Source organism: Octodon degus, unplaced genomic scaffold (assembly GCF_000260255.1).
Source record: "Octodon degus isolate 3935 unplaced genomic scaffold, OctDeg1.0 scaffold00007, whole genome shotgun sequence".
In the NCBI taxonomy this organism is placed as follows: domain Eukaryota; kingdom Metazoa; phylum Chordata; class Mammalia; order Rodentia; family Octodontidae; genus Octodon; species Octodon degus.
The window spans coordinates 7,463,428-7,478,812 of record NW_004524583.1 but is presented as its reverse complement, the minus strand read 5'-3'; the positions used below and the strand labels follow the sequence as shown (position 1 = coordinate 7,478,812).

General features: G+C 42.6%; 1 protein-coding gene across 6 annotated transcripts in view; it reads left to right on the top strand.

The window, feature by feature from the left end:
* The window catches only part of Nrxn3 (neurexin 3), a 1,645,001-nt gene that overhangs the window by 1,045,726 nt on the left and 583,890 nt on the right, over nt 1-15,385 (top strand). For 4 of the 6 annotated variants that reach the window (XM_004624713.1, XM_004624716.2, XM_004624715.2 and 1 more), the window contains exon 1: nt 10,760-11,015. The exons of the other annotated variants lie outside the window; for them this stretch is intronic. In XM_004624713.1, coding sequence (XP_004624770.1) covers nt 10,760-11,015 — 256 coding nt within the window. Of the gene's footprint in view, nt 1-10,759; nt 11,016-15,385 lie in introns of those variants that run through there. 6 annotated transcript variants of the gene reach the window in all.

Below are 15,385 nucleotides of genomic sequence, written 5' to 3'. Positions count from 1 at the left end.
AGAAGAAGAAGAAGAAGAAGAAGAAGAAGAAGAAGAAGAAGAAGAAGAAGAAGAAGAAGAAGAAGAAGAAGAAGAAGAAGAAGTTCCAGTCCACAATGGGACAGACCCATTGTTCTCAGGCCTCTGATGGAAGTGTTGGGTCGTGATAGCAGGCAGTGCATGGTGGAACAAGCTGCTCCCCTTATGACCAGGAAGCAAAAAAAAAAAAAAAAAAAAAAAAAGAATTGCATAAGAGGTGCCCAGCACTGGTTTAAAAAAAAAAAAAAAAAAAAGGAAGAGGAAAAAGTCAAGGTGCCACACTGAAGGCTTATCGCAGTGACCTCTTGTCCTTACACTAGGACTCATCTTCTAATTGTTCTATCATTTCCAAAACTGCCACTTGGTTGGCCAAGCTGTGGCATGTGGGCTTTTGGGGCAACATTCTAATCCAAGCTATAGCAGTGTTCTCTGCCTTGTGTATGTAAACTTTCATAATCTCAGTTGAAAACAGGAAAGCCAAGTTAATACTTTCACTAATATTTGTGGCCGATGTCAAACCAAAGGAGAAGATATGGAAAGGTCTACAACCACTTGGTAGAAGTGTGGTCACATCCACCTCCATATTAAAGAAAATTAGCAAAAGAAAATACTAAGATGGTATCATCAGTCTTTTCAGAATGTCTTACAATGCACACACATTAATTGTACAGGACTTACCAATAGACTGGTAGGATAATTTAGACCATAGACTCAGTAGATAGGAGGCTTGGGTTCAACTCCTGACTGTAGCTGCTCTGAGCTGTATAAACATGGACAGGTCAAAACTGTGTCTTCTTTTTCCCAGACTTATTAAAAATACCAGAGTTATACACATTAACCAAATATTGGCTGTTCTTATTTTGAAGCTACCGCAAATTGGTTGTTGTTGTTGGTGGTGTCAATTCTACTGTGCAGTGCTTGTTTCCTTAATTCATATTATGTCAGTTCTTTTTCTCACTTCTTTTTTTCTTTCTTTCTTTTTTTTTTTTTTTTTTGTGTACTGGGAATCCAGCTCAGGACCTCACACTTACCAGGCAGGGACTGCACTGCTGAGCTATATCCCCAGCCCTCTTGCTTACTATCAGTGGGATTAATGTTATGGTCTGTGTCTAGTTGTCCCTCCAAAGTCTCATGCAGTCATGGGCAGCTTCTAGAGTTCATGATAAATTCTTGATCCACTGCTGGCATTAAGGGCACGAGTGCTACACCTGCCCTGCGGCAGGTAATCTACCTACAAATGTAAGGAGGGAGAGAGGCTTGTTAGCTGTTTGCAGTAGCTGCTCCTCACTTTGCTCTTTGCTGTTTTCACTGCAATGAACGACTGCCCTCTGCCATGTGGCACTCTGCCTTGGAGCCAGCTGAGTATGGACTGAAACCTCCACTAACTATGAGCTACACAAATCTTTCCTTCCTTAATTTTGGGTGTTGGGTATTTTGTCCCAGCAATGAGGAACTGAGATAATTATTATCATCACACTAAAATGTACCTTTCACTCATTCTGCCAGTGATAGTCTATTTGGTAGACTTTGCCCAACTTTTTTATCTGAAACTATCTTAGATATATATTCACTTTTAGAAGATTTGCCTAAATCCATAAATCTAGACTTGCAAGCATTTTCTTTCAACACAAAGCCATGATATCCCTTGATTTCTGGGCTTTATGAAAACTATAAATTGATTTACAGACTGTTACATGTTATTTTTGCTTGTTCTTCATTTCAGTATAATGGTCCAAATGTGGCTCTTTTTCCTGTCGAGGAACTATAATATAAAGTCTCACATTACTTAAGCATGAAAAATTCCCAGGCATTTTCTTTTTGAATATTTTCTGTCACTCATTTTTCCTGTTCTTTTTGAGAATTCACTGTAATAGATATATGCTGGAGTTTCCCATCGATCTTTCATAATTTTTAATCTCTATTTTTTTTTTAATTTTCCTCCTTTCTTTGTGCTATATTTTGGGAACCTTTCTAAGATCTTATCCTGCAGTTCATTAATTCTCTCTTCATCTACATCTACATAATCCAAGCACCAGTTTTTTTTTTAAAGATTTAATCATGTCCCATTTTCAAAAAAGGTTAGCTATTACTATATATCATGTTTTCTCTCTATTTTTCTATGATTTCCAAATTTCATTATTTCAACCTGTTTATTTTTGTAATTAATTTTGCATTTTCTGTTATGTCATATTTTGGGGTTTCTTATCTCCTGCTATTGTGGAAATAAACCATCTCTTGTGGTGAATCATCTTCTTGCCATATTATCATTTTTCAATGATTATTTTCTTTTAGTATATGTGTTATTATAGGAGCTATACATAGAGGCTTATTGGAGAATCCAGAGTCCTGAAACCTTGTCTGACATTGACATGTTATATAGTATTTAACAAGTATTCTCACTTGTCTCTGTATCTCAGTTTCTCTGATTTAAGTGTCTCCTTGATTCCTAACTTAATTCTTTCTGCATCAGCTCCTGAGAACACATAGTCCTACATTGGTTAGAAAGAACAAAGTAGCTCTGTCTTCTGTCCCAGGCTTCTCAAACCATATGTCTTCATTTAAGTAGACTGATTTTATGTTTAGTCCATGAGGATTTCCTGCTGAGAGGCAAGGGACAGTAGGCTGAGCAAGTCCTAATACTCTTTCCACACTTCTTACCAGTGAAAAGTGCCCTCTTAGATCACAGAAACAGCAGTTGTGTAGGTGTTGCTAGTAGGGAAAAATGTTTGGTTTTAAATATAGAAATATAAAATTGTTAATACATCTAGAGAAACTTGTACTGCATGCAGTAATGAAAAATGAAATTCTAGTTTGACAATGCTACTTAAATTTAGATTCACTTCATAGAAGTCTAACAAGATTTCCAACCTCAGTATCTAAAGTTTTAATAAACAGGGACATGCTTCAGGCTTGCAACATCCAGGTGTTTGCTTTTAGTCTCAAAATAAGGTCAAGGGAAACCATAAGTACATGCAAAAATAGAGGCCATAGAGAAACTTCAAGGAAAATTTTAACCAGTGACATAGTTTTACATTTGAAGGTGAAGTCAGATGCTGTGCACACTATCATTTTGCTTCAGGGTCTCTTCCTAGGCAGTTGCTACTTGAACATTTCCTGCAATGGAGAAGCCACTGCCTTGCAAGTCATCCCTTCTGACTGTGTTACAGCTCCAAATGTTGGAATATTTTTCCATATAATGAGATGCTTGTGCATTGTAGAGTTTTCCATCATATTCCAAATAGGACTACGTGGATATCCAGGATGCTTCTTCTAGGTCCTAAGTTTGAGATAGAGGGTATTATCAAATATATCTTGCCCATGAATGTGAACATTTTTAGAAGCTAAATAACTTATCCAAGGCCATACTGCTAGTAAACAACAGAGCAGAGGTTTGAATTTAAGCTCTCTTGCCCTAGAACCCAAACTGTCTGGCTCTGATCTTAGGATCAGACCCTGGCTCCCTACATAATTTCTCTATGAATTGCATGGCGAACCTATATGTAAACCAAATGGTAGTAACACAATGGGATAAATATTAACAGAATAGTGCTTTTCAAACATAGAAAAGACAGAAAAGAACTAATTCTGCCTGTTCAGACTGTCAATGGTAAACTTTGAGGACATACATATCATTAATGTTAAAATATTATATCAGGGTTGTATCATCTATTCTAACAATAGCCTGCCCCTCCTACCTAAGTTATGAATTCAATGATTATTTTATTTTGTTATATGTGTTATAATAGGAGCTATACATAGAAGCTTATTGGAGAATCCAGAGTCCCCCAACCTTGTCTGATATTGACATGTTATATAGTATTCAACAAGTATTCTCACTCTGTCCCTGTATCTGTTTCTCCCATCCCCACACTCACCATCAGACGTAGGAAGTGCTAAACTTTTACTATCACTGAGAAATATCCTTATGATCCATCTTACAAACATTTCTGAAGCTATATAGCTAAGGCTTCCTACCTTTCACTAGGGGAATGTTCATCTCATTACTCTCTGAGATTTCTGTTACGTGAATTTGAGACTACAGAGTGTCAAGTGGGAAGTGCCTCTTTACTTCATATCTTGGTCTTGTCACCTTGTTTGTCAACCAAATCCTTTGTGATAGCAGATGAACTCTATTTGCTAGTCTGCATATTTTACTTTTAACTCCATTTAACACTTACTGTGTTTTGGAAGCTATACATGTGGATGGAATTTACTATTTTTTTTTTGGGGGGGGGTAGGCTTTCTTTTTCTGCTAGAGCATTTACTTAAGACCTGACATCTCTTCTTTACTCCCTGTTATTCTGGTCTTCAGCCAGTATATTGCAAATAGTATGCATAAATTAATTTTTGCAGGATAAGTGAATTGATGCATTAAAGTGAGGTCCGAGGGAAACAGTTTCCTTCTACATTGACTGAAAAGTAGTTCAGACGTACATTCACAATTATTTTTAACAATTGCTAAATAAAATAAAATTCTACCAAATTCCAAAATAAAATCATTAAGGATTTCTAACATATGTCCTTGGGGAAGGGACTAATTACAATTTTTTTTTTTTTAAGAAAAGAAAGTAAGAAAATGATGCGACTGGGAAGACAAGTAGCAAGAGACCCCTTTCAGATCTCAAAGCAAATCATGATTCTGAGAGTTCTGATCTACCCTGAGAAACGATTAAGAAACAGTGTTTGATTTTTCTAGCCATTATTGTCAGTTCTGGGACCAAATTTGCTCTATGGGGTTGACTTGAATGATATTAGTAAGAAGGATGCGATTAAACTGTCCCTCTTTCCTCCAGAAGATTCGCAAATTGGGATTGCTAATGAAGCACTTTCCTTATTAATTCTCCTGAAAATTTGTATAAACAAGAAAAGGATATGGAGAAAAAGAGGAGGATAATAAAATTTATAACTATATCATACATGGCTTTCGATCATTTTCTATGTATCTGGCATTGTTTATACCCACCTTACATGCATTATTTAAACCTTTACAGCAATGTTACTATGGAGAAGTTAACCTATAAAGAGATTAAGGAGCTTGTCTGTATTTTCTCAGCACCTAGCTTGGGGAATCAGAAATTGAACCAGGCAGCCAAGCATCAAATCCAATGGATATCTCTGTGTATTCTCTTCGTACTATTACCCAGGTCTAGGATTTGTTAATCCTACTGATACAGAAATGAAATTATTTCTGTTATTGTATGATGATAATTCATCTTACTGGATTTCTCAAAAGAGGAGACCTACTATGAAGATCACAGAGATTATTACCTTCATAGTACTGAGGATAAAACATTTATTTATTCTTTCTGTATTTGGTACAGGGTCTCACTACATGGCTCATTAGTGATTCTCCTGTTTTCAGCCTCCCCAGTGCTGGGATTATAGGCATGCACCACCATGCCTGGTCTCAGCAGCTGACTCATGGGGCTGGCATGCGTGGCATGTGCTGCTGGAGATTGAAACCCTGTCCCTGCCCTTGCCTAAGCAGGCACTTAGTCCACTGAGCTATCTCGCTGGCCCTGATAAAACATTTAGACCTCTGATATTCAGTGTAAGCTTAGTGAACACTAATAAGAGTATAAAGGCCAAATATGACTTAGAAGAACTATGCAAGTGATCTCTGAATAAAATTAAAAACAAAAACAAAAACAAACACAAACACGTTGTTTCTTTACCACAATAACTACACCTGGCCTTCAAAAGAGGCTGGTTAAAGAACACTTCAGATTTTTGTTCTCTTTCAAGAAGTGTTTAAAATTTTAATATAGTAAATATCTCAACCCTACAGACCAAACTCGAGAGATCAGGGAAAATCTCCTGGAGAGATTTTTCTCAATATTCAAATTATCCCTATTTCAGCCACAAGGAGGATGCAGGAATATCTGGATGCTTATAAGAGTAATAGAAAGAAAAGAAATAACATATGCATTCGCTAAACTACAAATTCATAAAGGGATGCCACTGTCCTTTTCTTAAAAAAAAAATCAAAAGCAGTGAAAATTACGTTTAAAAGGTTAACACTTCTTTTATACTCCCAAATGGAAAATACAATCAAAATCTGCTTTTGTTCAGGATAGCTTTCTTAAATAAATGAGCTGAGGGATGAATTACATGACTATAAATAAATCTACTGACATAGAATACAGTAAAGTTCAACTGTTTTATGGTGTCCCTGGAAACCTTGGCTGCATTTATAGTCTTGTTAACAGTCACCTGTATTTTTTCAGGACTTTTATTTCATTTCATATTATGAGAGTTTAGTCGTCCGTGTGTGCGCATGCTCACATACCCGAGTTTCCGGTTGGGTCTCGCGCAGAGTTGGGCTGTTTCCTTGTGTTCTGGTCTTCTTGAGTCTGAATAATCACATCTGAAGTGGCTGCAACAACGAATTAACTGCGATCTACTGTTGGCAATGAAGTAGCAGGTCAGTCTATCCAAGTGGGAAGAGACCTGTGAGGAGGTAGGACGTATTGTGAGGACGATGACAGGCTAGCGCCGCATGAGGTTGCTGGTGCCTGACTCATTTCAGTACAATCAAATGGCTTATTTTAGAAGCCCAAGAGTGAACTTCTTGGACTACTTTATAGTTGAAATTCAGGAACAAAACAAGAGGAAGCATCAGAGGCTTCAGTTTCTCATAGCTTAGCTTGGGTCTAAAGGGAAAAGAATACGAACAATTAAAAGCCCAAGAAAGGAAGTTCCAACTCTGAGGTGATAGAAAAACCCAGCTGCGGACCTAGTGGATCCAGCTATAGGGGGTATTAAATCTGCCTTCCATTCAGAAATGTAAGGTTCTCAAGAGTATGGTTTGGATTGCATGGGGTTTATTCAAGTAGGGCTAAGCGTGGTTGTTCCTGTGAAATTATTTATATTTTCAACTTTAAATCTGTGCTTAGTATTTTTAAACCTGTTTCTGTTCTATCTTAAAAAGTGGGCTGTCATTTTCATCCTGTCACTGCATACATGGTCCCCAAATGAACAAGAGTACGGTGTCCTCCCAGAGTCTGTGTCCCAGTAGATAAGAGAACTTCAGGAGAAAGAGGAAGCATTTGCTTGAAGACAATCATCAGATGGAATTGTAGCTGCAGGCAGTGTTTCCAACGTATCTCTGGAGATTAAATATTGCAAAAAATGCATTTAATATATCAGCCTAATAAAAATTCAAATATAACTAAAAAACGGGGCTTAAGAATTTAGGAATTTGTTGCCTAGAAAAAGGGAGAAGGAACACATAAAAATGTAGTGCGTTACATTGGCAAAGGGTGTGCATATGTCAATTGGAAAGTCCACGTAAGCTTCCACAGCTTCCTGTGGGACGAAGTCAAAATAGAGTCTCCTATGCTCAGTGCCAATTTAGAGGAGAAGAAAAACACTAAATGGAGAGGTATTCTGCATGTCAGCTGTGGGGACAAATGTCACTAGAGCCACATAAATGGCTCAGTGAAATAATGGTATAAGAATATATAGTTACGTGACTGGCAGTGGGTTTGTTGGTTTCTTTCACTCAACTGGCATTTACTGGGCTCCTAGGATGCACTTGCAGCTCATGTTCTGCACACAGAGGCTTTGGGCGAGAATACAATACAGGCTCAGCCATCAAGGAGCACGCCATCTTTCTAAAGGAGAGTGACCATAGGCAAAAACATTTCAGAAAGTAGAGAGTGCTGTGAAAGATAAAAGAGAAAACATGGTAATGGAATAGAATGCCCTGTGGAGTAGCACTAGCTAATTTTAGGTGAAGGCCAGAGAACACCTCTGAAGAGATGCCATTGGAAGTATTCTGATTACATTTTCTGATTACAAAATGTTGGCAGGAAACCTCCCAGATCAGATGAACCAGCAAGACCTTAAAGGGATTGGGCTGGAGAAGAGATAGGCATACTCAAGCAGGAGAAAGCAGGTCTGCAGACCAAAGGGTATAAGCACGGGGTACCGGGCCAGTGATATGTTGGAATATTAGGCAGAAGCAGAGTTATGTAGGAATTGACCATAATAGGAAATGAGAATAAGTTTAGAGTTTAATGAGAATCTTTCTTGCAGGGTTGTCAAGGCTGCATCCAATGGAAGTCACCATGTAGCTTAAGGGAGGATATTTAAATACTAAAACTGTTTTCCTGATCTTACCAAAATAGCCTAAGACCCTATGGATGTACTACTAAGTTTCTTGGGGCATCAGTTTATTTTCATAGTGAAGAAGAGTATGGTGTCTTCCCAGAGTCTGTGTCTCATTAACCACCCCCCCCCCACACCTCATAAGGGAAAACAGTGTCTACTATAGTTTGTAGAAGAAACCAGGGTTTGAAAATCCCTTTGCCATTCTCACCTTTGTTTAAGCCCTTGTGTTTTAAGCTCCCCCCACCCCCAAGTCATGTAAGTACTTGTCACTTGTCAAAGGAGTGTTTCCCTCAGAGGCTGGACCCAGGATCTCCCTAAATCTCAGAACCGGATAGAATGACTCACTCCAACATTAACCATGGGCAGCATGGAACTTGAGGAGACCACCAATTTCATAACTAGATTGCAAAGTGACTGCCATAACTTCTGCACACAGCTTGGTATCTGACCTTCAGGAGAAATCTCTTGTGTTTGGTTTCATCTATCGGAAAGACATAAAGCTACTTCCTCGACATCTCCTTGGGGTGTAACAAGGATGAATAGTGTTGTCCTAATCCCTGTTCTTTATCTCTGGTTAGGGAGTTTGAAAAGAAAGCAGGAAGTACTATAAGGACTTTAAAAAACTGCCACCTGAGTGCAATACATGTCCTGTGTGTGTGTGTGCATATATAGTATATTTCTACATAATACATATGCATACATGATATACCTTTGCCTAGCAAATATCCTCACAGCCTTCACCCCTTTCTCCCTGGAAATGTAATTAATGGGCTTTTAGCTAAGAGGAAGTCAAGTCCAGGTACAAAGGGTCCCACCCAGGTGGGCTGCTGCACCCTGTGCATACTGCCGGGTAGAGACCACTTGGTCTATAATATCACTATTCCCTAGCTCAGCCCTGGGTAAGTCCTTCAGATAGCCCTAGGTGGCCACGACAGCAGCCGCACTCCATGGGCTCACAAGGTTGAACCCTTATTCTTCAGTGCCCAGCGTCTCGCTTCTGGGGCTTTACCCTTCTGGGGTAGCGACATGTCTAGGACCAGCCAGCCACCTGCCTCTAAGAGGGAGATGCAGGACCCTTGCTCCTTGGGAAGCGGTAAGACGAAACAAGCCCGAGTGGGCGCTAACCTCCGGCTATGAATTCCAAAAGCGTCCTGTCCACCCGGTGTGGAAACCGTCACCGAACACTTCACCCTCTGGAAGAGACCCCACATCACCTTCATTTTCCAGAGCCAGAACGCAGCTTCTCTCCATTCGCCCGCAAGTGAGGTCCCAGGGGAGAGACAGGCAGGGGAGAGGCCATGGGAACCGGCTGCCAGCCTGGAGGACCCTGGAGGAGCCTGGAGCCGCCAGCCGCCTGCAGCCGCTCCTGCTGACCCGGGCTTACTTGTATTTCTATCTGGGGCTACTTGGGCCTTAGCCACAGCCTGAATGTCTTTAAAAAAAAAAAAAAAAATTGTAAAGGGTGTCTTAATCACTGGAGTTTGGTTTAACAAGCCTGGGAGAAGAGCCGGGCAGGAGCAGAGAAAGGCACAGCTCTGCTCTGTGGGTCGCACTCCCGAGCGCGCACACTCCGTGGCGCAGGGCGAGCTGGCCGGGCGCCGTACGCGAGAGTGTACTTGAATGGGGAGGGCCGGGATTCCGGGGCGCCCGGCCCCTCCTTCCTCGGGAGCCAGCCAGTCCCTCGGCAGAGCGCTCGGGCTGCACTGATTTGCTCTCGGGAGTGCGCTATTTGCATAGGACTTGCCCATTTGTGAATTTGGCTCCCCAACTCCTCGCTTCACTTCACCTGTGCAGCCTCGCTCCCGGCACTTCGCAGGCGCCCGCTCGCCTCGGCCCCCTCTGCCGCCTGCCGGGTGTCCCTGCTGGCTCTGGCCCGCCCTGACTGCGCCCACCCACCTCCCTCCGCCCAGTGCCGCTCCGGTTTAGGCGGCTGCTCCGTGCTCTCCTTTCAACTCCCATCCTTCCGGCTCTGTTTCCCTGGCGGCAGCGTCTGTCTTCCTACCATCCTGTCGGGAGCTGGGGAGCCAGCGGCTGCTCCGTGGCGCTCTTCCAGAACGCGCAGGGTTAACAGCGCCCCGCGCCCTCCGAGGAGACTCCCAGGAACGCGCGAACTCTCCCACCTGCGGCCCAGATCCGCCTGGCAGTTCTGCATTGCATCGCATGGAAGTAGAAACAGGAAAACCCAAAAATGTTCAAACTCCTTGGATGTTGGAATAAACTAGCTTGAACCCAGTTGGGTCTCCTGCCGCTTCCTCCTCTTTCTTCGTTTCCACCTTTCTCCGTGGCTTCCCGGAGTGTGCAGCTTAAGTCATCAGACCCGAGGTGCCAAAGATCAAGAGGCAGCCTCTTCTGATATGTGTGGCATGCCGCTGCCTAGGAGGTTTGCTATTCCTGGGCGGACCCTGGTATCATAAATTTCAGCTGTGGAAAAGAAAGAGGGGCTTTTGCCTTTTATTTTTTCCCCAAACTAATTCATCGTTCTCTTAGAAGCTCTTACTGCTTTGCTCTTCCCCAAAGCGGGCAACTCTTCCTCCTGCTAGGATGGGCCCCTGGGCATCATGAACTTCATTAGTCCTCACTGGCTGGAATTTAAACTGCCCATTTGTAGTGGTCCAGTGCGTTGACCATGCACCTGAGAATCCACGCGAGACGGAGCCCTCCTCGCCGGCCGGCCTGGACGCTTGGAATCTGGTCCCTCTTCTGGGGATGTATCGTCAGCTCTGTGTGGAGTTCCTCTCATGTAGCCTCCTCCTCCTCCTCTTCTTCCTCCTCTTCCTCGCCAGGATCTCACTCTCAGCACGAGCACCGTTTCCACAGCAGCAAGCATCCCTCAGTGCCTATTTCTATCTATCGTTCCCCTGTTTCCCTTCGAGGAGGGCACGGTGGGTCTCTCTACTCTTTATCCTTTTAATGGGGCATAGTGATTCCTTAACCCACTCGGGCTTTCAGCTGCTGTCAAGGGTGGGAAAGCATAAAAAATGAATGCAAAATGATGAAAAAGCCGTGCATGTGCATGAGAGAAGAAAATGTTCAGTTTTTCCTAAAGGCTTATGTTTTGTTGCCCTCAGCCCCCCCCCTACTTTTCTTAACAGGATTCTCCTCTTCTCAGCTCCCTCATTCACAGCGGAGCCAACACCACGCTCTTCCCTTTGCAGTCTCCCACTCCCTCCACCCTCCTTGAATGGCACACAACTTATCAGTTAAGTCGCGATGCTACGTGGTGAGAAATCATTCCTGAACCTTGTTTTCACTCTTCCTTCCTCTGCTCTTGTTGGGGGCCAGTCACAGGGAAGCAAGCAGACAGTAGGCATCCTGTGGTCCTCAGCCCAAAGTTGAGTGGACTGCTGGAAAGTTGTCTGTGTGGAAAAGATCACGGGAGAGCCGCTGAGTCTAAGAAGGCAGAAAAGACAATTAATGAGCAGTGGCCATTGTTGTTCATTTGGGCAGCTTCTTCTTTGGCCTCATGTCTGGTAGAAACAGCAGCTGTCACTAAGCCAGAACATCTAGTGTTTTTAACTATTAGAAAGGACGCAATAGACAGACTCAGTTCATGTGTCATTTGCCCAAGTGGAAATGATAAGAACTCCGATTGCACCATTTGTGCAATGTTCTTTCAATGGAAGGTCGTATGAATGGGCTTGTTCACCCAACACGATGTAGTATGTTGTACTTCAAATGAGCTCCCTTTGCATGGCTATTGAAGAGACCCATGGCTTTTAAAATATATTCCTCGCTGAGGAGGCAATGCTCACACTCCTTTAAGAGTGCAGGATCTGCAGCTAAGGTTGGAGCTTGCTGTAGTACACTGTTCTGAAGGAAGGAGCCTCTGGGTATGTTTACTATGTACTCCTGATAGTGAAGGCAAAAGCTAACAGAGTCTGCTACAGAGAGCAGGAATGGCCCACCCTCCAGCATAAATATAAGCCACACAAGGGTCCTCGACCAAGCTTTATTTTGAAGACCTATAATGTGCAAAGCCCATTTGGAAAGTTGATTCTTCCCACTGCCTCTTGGCTGCAGGGTTGTGCTCTGAGGGATGCGTAGTGTTAAGAGAAAGCGCACTATGAAAATGCCCATGCACAGCCTGGTTCTTGTGGAGCCTTCCGTTGAAATGTATTGAATGGAATTGTGAAGTAACTTGGAGACTGTGAGGTTTGTAGAACAGTTTTCTGAAAGTTGGGGAAGACTTGAACACTTGACTCTCATTGGGATGCTGTTTTCTCTGTGACTCCTGCTGGGTGGGGTGTAGTCTTTCTTGCTTAAAAATATAAAGAGATAAACTAGGAAAAGTCACATCCACCAAAAGAGAAATGATATCACAATGGAAATGTGGCTCCTAAGACAGAGGTATACTGGAGCCGAGGGTAGGAAAGTAAAAGAGGGAAGGGAGGGGCAGCCAGCCAGACTATTACTAATAGCCATAATTAAACACGTAAATGCTCAGTGATAATTAGCTAAATTTTGCTAATTAGTGTAAATGATCAGCAGGGAAATGAAGATTATGCATTAGTTAGAGGTTATAGGCTGGCAGGGTCTCACTGTTTTTGACTCAGGATGTAAACAGTTAAAGGAGCTGCTCATAAGTGATGGAATTTGGAGCACAGAGTTCTTCCCTTGGGGATCCTGACTCAGTGCCTCCTCCCCCTCACACACACTCAGGGGGTGAGCTCTGTGTAGGTTAAGTGTGCCTCTTTTGTGGTCCTTCTGTTCCTTTAAGGATTGGTTGTTCTCAGCATTCTATAGTAAGCCTTTTTGAGTGCCCCCAGTCTGATTTCTCATTAGCCTGCACTCGATAAGATTCTGTGTGATGGGAAGGGAAAACAATGTAAAGAACAGCCAGGAATCCCAGCAAAGGCCCTGGCATCTACCAGCGCTGCAGCATGCAGTAAACCTCAGGGTCTGGCTTGGCCAAGATAAGGAAACTCAGGAATTCAACTCTTCAGTGTCTTCTTTCAATAAGTCCCACCCTGTTGGTTTGGGCCTCAGAGAGTGAATGCATCTATGTTAAGGAGGCTCCTTGCATACTTAAGTGATGTTTTTGAGAGCTTGAAATCAGGACAGGTAGTCAGGAGCCAGATGCTCCAACCTCTGGCTCCCCTTCTGCATCCCAGCTGTGGCCTTTTGATGCCTAACTGAGCAGACCAGGAGACCTCCCAGAGCTTTGCTGAAACCTCTCTCTTCATTTGGAGAACACTTGCCTTCCCTTCATCCAAGGCAGAGCCTAGTTAATAGGAATGTTTTAGACATTTTGGAGGGTGGCAGTAGGAGGCAGAGCACTAGGATTCTGCTGGTTGTTCCTGGTGGTTTACTGCTAACCCCTTTCCAGAAGGTTCTGCATTATCTGCCCTCCGTTCTAGTGTAAAACTAAAACTAGATCTTTGACTCCAACAACCTTCTTTGGACTACAAGGGGATTATTTTTTTAAACTACCTTTGCCCTTGGCTATTTCCTGAGAGGTGGAAAGTCCTCAAAACTGCTGTTAATCAGCTGTCACCACCATCCCCCTTTTTACAGTCCTGCTCCGTAGTGGGATGCACACTGAGACACATGCAAGAAACTCAGATCCTCAAAGGAGCTATTCCCCCACCCCCTTCTCTTCCTACTTATGCTTGGTGCTGGTCTTACAAAACTGATTTTGTTAGAGATTCTCCCAAAGTCTTTACACCAGGGCAGCCTAGAGAATGCTGAACTCTTGTGAGTTGGAAACACAAGGACCCCAACGGCCTGCAGTCCCCAAAGTAATCTCAGGTCAGAATGCTGTTTCAAGATAAAATTAACCTTTTTCTAATTCTCTTTTCCTCTTTGGCCATTCCTTCAGGTTTCCCCACCCTCTTTCATACCATCTTTTAAGTCACTCAATTAACACACACTGAGCGTTCCCTGTGTGCCAGGCTGGGGGCTGACTGCTGAGGATGCAGACCTACGTGAGACACTGTGGTGTGCATTGGAGGATAATCGTAGAAGGGTGTTGTTCACTATGAAAGACAACTGCTTCTGTATTTTCAGAAGTACAGGAGGTGGGTGGGAATCCACATGTGAAGCCCAATTAATATAAAATCTAATACCCTCTGTAAAATGCCTATTTAGATTCTCTTGATGGTCCGCATATCTCTTCAGATTATTTTTTACCATTGGCTTTATTCCTACACTTAAATATCAAGATTATTAAAGTGTAAGTGACAGAGAACATGTGAATGGTGAAATATGTGTGTTTATCAGACTATATTTTCATATGGGAGTTTTGTGTGCTTTTTGCTTTTTCCTTCTCTTTTACCTTTAGTAACTCCAAGGTTTTTCTGCCTGGAAAGTGCTTCTACCACTATAGAATGGGTTTCACTGAGGGTCCTAGATTATATGTGTAGTCTACATTTTACTTTCCATAAAATAATATGTATTTCTGGCTTTTGTGACAATGAGGACCTTTGAGGAACTAGATAAGGACACAGACCTATTGAAAAGCTTAATTTTCAGAGAGATCTCACAGGCTTATATTTAAAGAAAGGAGTCTTGCTCAAAAACCAGGGTCTGTGTCTCGGGTGGGTGGTGGGTTACACGTGGGTAGGGGCATGGGGAGCCCATGTGCCTGCACTTCACACCATGTGAGCAGAACTGCTGTGGTGGTGTCACTCACTCGTGCCACTGGAGTCAGGAGTGCAGGCAGTGAATTCCACCGCTTGCTCCTTGTCACCGAGACCCACCTCTAGGTTTCTCTAGCCAGGGGCTCCTGTGGTTCTGATCTCTTGATCACTTTCTTCTGCTCAGCCAGCTGCTATCTGAGCACTTTCTCTCTGCCTTTCTTTTTGGGATTCATTCCACTGAATAATTCAGAGTGTTGTTTGACAGATAAAATGTTAAGATTTGTGTGTCTTTGGCCTTCATGATGAATTAATTAAAGCAGTTTCTCCTCTTTCTTTCTCTTTCCTCTGTATGCATTGTTTTCCTTCTCTAACATTTGATAGCATTTAATGGGTCTACAGAGTAACTCGGGGCCCAGGATATAGCTCACTGGCACAGTGCCTGCCCAGCAAGCACAAGGTCCTGAGTTCAATTCGTGATACCAAAAAAAAAAAAAAAAAAAAAAAAAAAAAAAAAAAAAAAAAAAAAAAGAGTAAGTAGAGAGTAACACATTCTTGAGAGACCTTTTTGAGAATATTATAATACCCTAGTGTAAATTGCTTCAGGTCGTTCAACATGGCCATTCTGTGGAGTGGAGGAGACATATCCGAGGGAAGAGAGATAAACACATCTATTT